The following is an 8,692-nucleotide window of genomic DNA, read 5'->3' on the forward strand; positions in this document are numbered from 1 at the left end:
TGTTTTGTTTTTTTTGCTTCCTGGCACGCTCACCTCCTCGCGCGACCCTCAAGGAACACCTGGAATGGAAAAACTTTATCTGCCTCGTCTGGACTGTAATGAAAACTCCCAAGAAAGAATGAAGTAACCACTATGGAGCCGGACAATGCCCCGTACTCCAAACTCAAAACCACTGGAGTCGGGGGGTGAGTCGATAAACGAAATAGGCTTTTTCTCTCTCTCCCTCTCTCCCTCTCTGTCTCTGTTTATGGGTTATCAGGTTCAAGACGGAGAACTTGGCGTTCTCGTGAACATCACCTGCGTCTAAATAAGCTTAGTCATGCCGCTGCACTGTGATATTCGTGTTAAGTTGCTAGTAGCGTTGGTAGAAGCTGATACAAGTGGTGTGTTGCAGAGTTTGTTAAGCTGTATCTCGAGAAATGACTCACATGTTAAAGTTAACACTTGAGAGTTTAGGCAGATGTGTACTCGAACAGGTGGTGTGGTTTAATAGGTTGCAGGAGGTGCTTATGGGAACTTTTATTTAGTGGAAGTCAGTGTTTGTCTGCTGTACTGCTCCTTGGAGTTGTGTCTTTGCAGCTTGTATCAGAATGAGCTGCCAAATGATCTGGGACTGATTTGAGGGAGATGTATGAGAGGAGGAGACAGTCCTCCTCCTCCTCCTCCTCCTCTTCCTTCTCTCTCCTCCCCGCTGTGCATCTCACTCAGCCGGTTGGCCGACTGTCCCTATGGGAGGGGGAATAAAAGTCAGATTGTTGCATCATATAACCCTGCTGGACATATGAGAGACTTGGTCACAAACTGCCCCCCCCCCTTCCTCTTCCCCTACCCTTTTTGTGGTTTCTACTAATGTCAGTGTGAGAGCAGTGAATGGGATATAAAGAGGAGGGAGGGAGAGTGTGTCAGTGGTTGACCAGTGGTTTTTTTTGCGGCCCTCCGGATAACCACAAATGTAAGAGATTTCCTGTAACTTTCCTTCATTATGGCACTTGTCACCGGGCCTGGTTCACGTCAAGCACCACTCGCTGCACACGCGTCCAGTTTCGTGTACTGCAACCCGTGCAACCACACAGTGAGCCCACCCTCATCAGGGGTTATTGAACACCTTTACAGTCCTATCCTCTCCCAGTGTGAGCAATCGCCTGTCTTGAGATATAAATGGCGAAGAAAAATCAATGAGGAAATTGGGTTGAGGAAATTCTGCACCTTTTTTTAGATCCATGAAAGGGATTTGAAAAAAACCCCACCTGTAGTCAAAAAGAGACTAGCATCAAGCTATAATCAAGGCGGTTTGTTGTTGTTCACGTGTCAGCGGTAAATGCAGCATTGATAGTTGAAACATTTTACTTTTCCTTTCTACCTTTTTTTTGTAGGTTTTCAGGTGATGCAGCGTGCTCACCGTGCTCTGCTCCGTAGTGACTTATCTGGTCAGGCAGCGAGATAAGACAAAGCTGGAAACGGATGTGGGACTCTGTGGATAAAGCAGGGCTGTTGTTCTCTTGCAGCAGGTCTGACCACTGAGGAAGTACAGGAGATTATGGCGTGTAATGAGCGTTGAAGCAATCAGTTGATTCATACGATAATCAGGCCCATCTGCTGATCACATCTTAGATTATACTGCGCTTCTCTTTTTCATGTCATTATGAGGACTTGAAGCGAGGAATGAGTAAATAAATGAAAGCATAACCAAATGTTTTTAGTAAGTAAAAAAAAAAAGGGAATTTGAAGGGAATTTTTCATTGCTTTTGACTGAACAATCAAACTTGAAAGATTAAATACGTGTAAATAAAAATCTCCTAAGTTGTCTGTGCCTCGACGATGTGCCATAATGTTTCCCAACCTTTTTGTCTTTCTCTTTAGGAGAGTTCTGATTCTTTGGACTATACTCTGTTGCACCTGCTCTCTAAGGCTAGCACAAGCACAAGGTAAGCAAACTGTAGGAAAACCACGGGTGGTTTTCTTTTTACGCAAAGCACATCATGGAGAAGGTAGTGTGCCTCAGACAGTGTCGCAAATGAGCTGAGCGGAAGTTACAGTGACACTTTCAGGTATGCCCTGTGCGTTACACCTCAGTGACACTCTTCAGACCCTAGACTAGATAATATTCAAATTATTTGAGGTTGAATAGCCAAATAACCACTAACAAAATAACCACTGTAAGTAAGCACATTTACCACGTTTATCCTTGTGATCCAGGGATTATCTATGACCGAGGTGATCAGCATCTACATTTTCCATTCAGAGCTCTCAGCGCTGTTTGATCTATCAAGGCCAGAAACTCGGATTAAATATGTTTACTCTTCACTGGAAAGCATATTAAGCCCAAATGATGTTGGAGATTGACTGCTCCTCTCTGCATTTTTCAGTGAAGTGGATGTTGTGTACTGAAGACTTGAACTGGATTAGTTAAGAAATTAGAAACGGCAGACGCCCCCTCAGAATATGGCTTTTGTTTTTGTGTGCAAATAGAGCATATCACGCTAACAAACAGTATCTGCTGCTTAAAGTACATTGTACATTCGCCAAAATGTGAAAAGAAAGAGCACGTCTTTTATAATAATGCCATTTCCGAGGTGTTTTGGACATTTTGTTGGATTGAATTGGTAAACCTTTTACCATTCTGTAGCAGTTCAGATCATTTGTCTCTTAGCCCAAACAGGCCTCATAGCCATCTCTGCTAAAGGTTTCCAAGGTGTTACATGACTTCTATACTAAGTGAAAGTGCACTCCGTCTCATGTTGACTCACATTCTGCCACGTCTCCATGTCTGCTGCAGTCACCTTTCTTTTCTATTACACAACTTAAAGACCCTTATGTTGTTTGATTCAGCTGTCAATCAAAATCTGCCAGATCTTACTCAATCTGAGCCTGTCCCAGTTTCCAGTTTTGGTTTTCATAATGTAAGCCACAGCGCTCAGTGATTACTGTTTCATGCAATTGCTTTGCAATTCTGCTTTCAACGTTGATATTTTCCTCCCAGCCTGGAGTCATAGATTTTTACGTGTAAGGAGGAAGTGTTTCATTTGCAAACTCTCAGATTCCAGGGAGACTATAAATTTGTCGCTGACTGTTGAAAGACAAATACTCTATGTTGTATGCTCCTTTCATAAGAACATGACTTGCAGTGAAAGTCATGCTTATGGAAAGTGACTGTGGAGGCAATTGTATTCTTTTTGTTTGAGTGGTGCTGGCTGTACTCCAGTGTATTAAAGGGCAAATCCAGGATTGGTGTACTGCACCCTGTTCTCCGCAGTTTAACCGCATGGGCCGTTACTTACCGTTACCGTCGCTACGCATGCGAAAACACATTGCCAACACATTTCCTCAGAAGGGTCAGGGCCTGATCAAGGTCAGCCATAGTACAGTATGTCTGGAGCAGTTTCCTGGGCTCACTATGTCAATCTCAACCTCCTTCCAGATGGTGGCTCACCTGTAAGTGCTGGGAATCTAACCAGCAACCTTATGGTTACTGGCTGACCCCCCACATGTACCTTGAAGCTTGCAGGATCATTTAGGCAGAGAGCAAACAGTTTGAATAATAAAGATAGTAAATAATTCATATATATATATATATATATATATATATATAAGTTAAGATAGAAAAAATGGAATAGAAAGGTACAAGATATAATGAAAATAGAAAAAATACATAGCTTATATGTTCACTATATATCGCATTTTATATACAGATGATGTGCGTCACAGCAGGAGGTAGTGGCACAGTGTAAAAATAAATAAAACAATTTTGCTTTAATAAATAAATAAATAAATAAATAAATAATAAAACATACAACCTGGGCATATACTCACTGGTGTAAGGTATTGGGATTTCCCATTGCTCATTCAGACCCTTCAGGAAAAAAAGAATCACCCATTTTAATGTGGCAAAGAAACTTTTGATTGAGTTTCAGACCTTAGCTAATATCTGCTGGCCAGTAGATGCATTTATGTGCTGAGTCAGAGGCCAGCAGTTCCCTCCCTGTTTCTCGAGAAAAAGTAGTGCAACCCAAAAACATCATAAGACATTCTTCATCTTTCTGCACACACAGGTTACATTGAATGTGAAGTTTTACTTAGTGCCAGCACACTAAATGTGTCTTTTTCTGTTCTTCTTCTCCACTAGGATATATTTACTGTGAAGCAGCTGCAGGAAATGTTGCATTGATGGCTTAATGCCTTAGTCTGTGCTCTCGCCTGCTTTCTGATAAAAGTTGTATTCTTTAGCAATGCTTTGTCTCCAGGATGTGTTATACTTTCCTTTTTTCCCCCTTCCCTGGCTCATCAGGAGGTAACAAAAAGCCTCAGGCGGGCCAGTCTACCCGCTTAGATTTAGATATGCAAGGAAAAGCCCTAAAGTAGATCACAAATCACATAATGAAAGAACAATTTTGCTTTCCTCATACCATATTAACAATTCAAATGAGTGCTATATAGGAAACTCAGCAGAAGACGGTCTTTGTTCTGTTTTCAGTTTCTGTTTGATGTTTCTTTTCCATGTGTGGGTTTTTCAGTGGAGCTGACCTCCCACTGCCTGCACACACTGAGCAGGGTTTCCCTCCTAACATGTCTGCTGTGTCTATACTTGTTTCTCCTCTGCTGAGCCGTAATTAATCATTTAGCAGTTTATTTTAATCTTTCCCACATTTGTTTGGTATTAGCCAGGAAAGGACGAATCTATATGGGAGCTTTTAGTGTTGACACTGCACGTACTGGATTCAGGATGTGCTGATTGGTCGCTGATGATTTTCATTTTATTTTCCAGCCTTGCTTAACCACACAGAAAGGTTTTGTTTACATTACGGACGACTTGTACTGGTGCCTAACAATGGACAATGGTATGATAATGGGAACATTTCCAGTCTGTTTTGATCTTTCAACCAAAAACAGATTTAAATTTCTAAGATCGCTGAATGAATGTTGAAAGTGATATTCTAGATTTAGCATAACCTTGGTGCTGTTGTTTCAGTGGTTCTTGGTTTGGGGCTTGGGACCACCATGTTCCGTTCAGGAATTGCAAAGGACAGCCATTTTTTGGAGTTGAGAGATGACTTAGAGGTCAAAAACATTTTTCCCTCTAATTTTAGCTTTACTTTTTGTGAAATACTAAATAATGTCAATTCAGTATCACAACCTAGAGAGGTTTTTTCTGTTATATCATGTTATCCTTTCTCTATGCGTTTTCTCTATACAATGGCTGGTCACTGAGATGCCGTGTCACAAGTTTAAAAGGATGAGAACCACTCTTGCTCAAAAGTAAAGGCTGTGTCTTGCTACAGTGAAATGTGGATTCAGTTAAACTCTTACATGAAGGCGTGGATCCAATTAGGAGCAATATAAAGTACACACAACACTGTAATGTGTGAAAATTACCCACATTTTCCTCCCATGAGATGCAAGTAGCAATTAAAACCTGCAGAAAACACTGCAGTATGTTTTCATGAGCTCGGGCTGCTGTCAGAGCGATCATCTTTAATCAACAGACATTACCAGATAAAGTGAGATGGCTTTTCTGTCTCTGTAATACACCTCTTACCACCGCTGTCTTCTCTGGGGACCCATTCAGCCTCAGTTTCCTGAGATCGGTCTAATTAAGAATGATGTAACCGTTACATAATTTGCGGCAATCCCCAAAACAGGATGTTGATGTGTGACCCTATCGTAAATTTTATGCAGCCTTTTTTAATTGCTTTTGCCGCAGGATTTCCATTCGTCTAACTTTAAACTTGTGAACTCCCAGCTTGGCATCACAACATAATTATCACTTATATTACTGCACTTTTATTTTTTCATTTTGTACTTTGATGCAGATCAGTGAATCACAGTGGGAGATTCTTAATAGGTGTCCTACACAAATTAATACAGTTTTGTCTTTTAAATAGCTCAGCATTAGATTAAGTGCGCATATAAAGCCAAATGCTTCATGCAATTAGCTTTCTCTTTTTCCCTTTTCATTTTGACATTTATATTTTGGAATAGTATTCCCTTTATGCCATTCTCTCAAACCTTTTGCAGTCTGTGCCTTTAGCAAAGTGCTGAATTAAAGTTATTTGGGAAAAAAAGGCCGACCAGTATATGTTCTGTTGTGTTATTTAAGCTTATAAGTCATGATATATTTTGCAGCATCTCAAGATGCCTTGAGTCTACAAAGCTAAGAGTCACTGACTTCTCTTTCTTTTGTTTCTCTGAAGATGTGGATGTTTTGCAGCAGCTTGGGCTTTCTGGGCGAAGGGCAGGTGGGTCGTCATCTTCAGGCGCTCGATCCATCCCTAATGGCATCATCCCCTTCAAGTCTGGAGTCATCCTCACCCCGAGGGCACGTATCCAGGTGCCTCTGCGCACTGTTATCCCCGCTACCTACAGCTCCACCAACCTCTCCCTGATCCTCAGCCTGTCTGTTCACCGCATCAACAGCGCTTTTCTTTTCTCTGTTCTGTCAAAGAAAAGGAAAGTGCAGCTCGGAGTGCAGTTTGTACCGGGGAGGGTGCTGGTACACGTGGGGCAGAGGAGCTCTGTGAGTTTCGACTATGATGTCCATGATGGCCAGTGGCACAGTCTGGCCTTGGATATCCAAGGCCACCAGGTTTTCTTACACACTTCTTGTGGAAAGAAAAGTCTACATGCAGATTTGCATTCTAAAAAGGCAGAGGCTCTGGATGCAGAGGGCTCTTTCCTGCTGGGCAAAATGAACCACAACTCGGTGCCGTTTGAAGGTGCCATCTGTCAGTTTGACATTTATCCCTCTGCTAAGGCAGCTCATAACTATTGTGATTACATTAAGAAACATTGCAGAGAAGCCGACACGTATCGGCCCGTGTTTCCACCACTGCTACCTCTATTTTCCACAGACCCAAACATTACTGTCACTCATATAACTCCACAGTCATTGACGGAGATATCCAACAAGGCCCAGAGACCTACTTTGACCTTCACTGAGGAAAGCACCAGGACTACAATTCTTGTTCCAACTCAACGCTCGCTGATGCTGAACAAAACATCTGTGTATCAGACTGCGAGCACTCCAAAACCTGGTGCTGTGTCTGTTTCTCCACCGGTTCTTCCAGGGCTGGAAAGTCCATTTAAATTTCAGACTCAAACTGCTACTACATCACTTAAGATCAGCATAACACCACCAAACCCCGCAGCAACTTCACACAACAGTGCCAGAAACGACACAAAGCAAGGAGATACTAATTCTCAGAAACCTTCTGGCGAGAGTACGGATTTACCTGCTTCCACCAGAGCATCCGAGATGAAGCCAAACCTCCAGACCACAGCTGCTTTCGCACATGGGTCTCCTTCAAACGCCTACCTTCCCCATAAAAAGCAGCTGACCACAGTAGCTTCAAAGAAACCTGAGCCAAAAGTGACCAGAGTGCAGGATGTCAAACCCACCTCGCTTATTCCAGTCACTCCAGCTGCAACAGATGGCTTCCAAACATTTGACCTGGAACCGACCCAGTTCTCACTGCTGGCTGGACCACCTGGACTAAAGGGAGAACCAGGACCGCCGGTGAGTGTGTGAGCTCTAAACAAACCCAACGCACACCTGCCCCTGAAATCCACGCATGAGTACATGCATGTTTATCATACCTATGAGTCAGTGCTTGTTTGTGTATGCACTGCAGGAATATCTGTGTATCGTATGACTTTCTTATGAGATAGCGTTTAGTGTTTATTTTATGAATGAATAGCTTATGAATTAGGGCATTTGGATTATGATGGATGCATGTTTTAACTCTTGACACATTTCTACGCTTCAGGCCAATTTCCTAATACAGCTTTGGATCACAATGCTATACAAGTATGACAAATAATTGTTTAAAAGTTGGTTTCTTTGATGTCTGGAACTTGTGCTGACGTGGGTGCTGACGAATCTGTTGGTTGTGTGGTTTTGTGAATCTGGCAGTCACCAATCATTACATCTCTGAAATGTTTGCTTATTTGACAATAATGTGTTGCTGTGTTAATGATTCACAATTGCTCCATTCCCCGTCCTCAGTGTTTTTTGTATGAAATACTTGCATATGGTGCCCTGTCAGATTGTTGCTGATTAATGTGCGATTTCCTTTTTAGCAGCAGTGGTAGAAATAGTCAGGTTCATAGCTGGCCTTTGCCAGTTAGTGTTTGTCTGAGTGAAGGGGCTGGCGGTGGGGTGTTAGATTCCTCTGAGTAGGAGTGTGACTGCTCAGAGAATGGATACTCTTTAAAGTAGGGTCAAAGGTAAGAAAGGATAAAGCACTTGTGCTTAACCATTTAGAGCACTACACAATGTTAAGCCAGTGCTTTGTCCCCATTATTGAGAAGCTGAGAGTTGTATTTTCCCATTTCAGGTACCACAGACTATTGATCACTTCACACAGCAAGCTTCAGTGTTAAAATGCTAGAATTAAAGCATTACTGATAAAGAGAAAGGTAACAGTCCTTTTCATCACATCGTCTTTAGACTGACCTTTCTAAGTTCAGAACCAAGTATTGGAGATGAACACAGTCGAAGTATTTCATCTTGTCGTTCATCCACCAGTGTTGACTGCAGAGTGTATACATTCATATTGACCATGTGGTCCTGTCAGGCATTGCTCAGTGTTGAACACAAAATGGTTACCCACATTTTCCATTGTAAAAAGACTACTCTGTCATGTTCGACCAAAAAGAATGTTTTAAGTTCTCCTGCTATGGCAGTGAGGGAAACCAC

The 8,692-nt window shown here is 42.2% G+C and overlaps 1 protein-coding gene across 1 annotated transcript in view; it reads left to right on the top strand.

The window, feature by feature from the left end:
- col27a1b (collagen, type XXVII, alpha 1b) overlaps window positions 1-8,692 on the top strand; it is a gene marked incomplete at its 5' end in the record, with an annotated part of 61,679 nt that continues 52,987 nt past the window's right edge. The window contains 3 exon segments of the mRNA XM_035657987.1: window positions 1-185; window positions 1,861-1,925; window positions 6,189-7,510. Of these exon segments, the coding sequence (XP_035513880.1) occupies window positions 133-185; window positions 1,861-1,925; window positions 6,189-7,510 (1,440 nt within the window).

This window comes from Morone saxatilis, unplaced genomic scaffold (genome assembly GCF_004916995.1).
Source record: "Morone saxatilis isolate NCDOM2014 unplaced genomic scaffold, NCSU_SB_2.0 Contig16, whole genome shotgun sequence".
In the NCBI taxonomy this organism is placed as follows: domain Eukaryota; kingdom Metazoa; phylum Chordata; class Actinopteri; family Moronidae; genus Morone; species Morone saxatilis.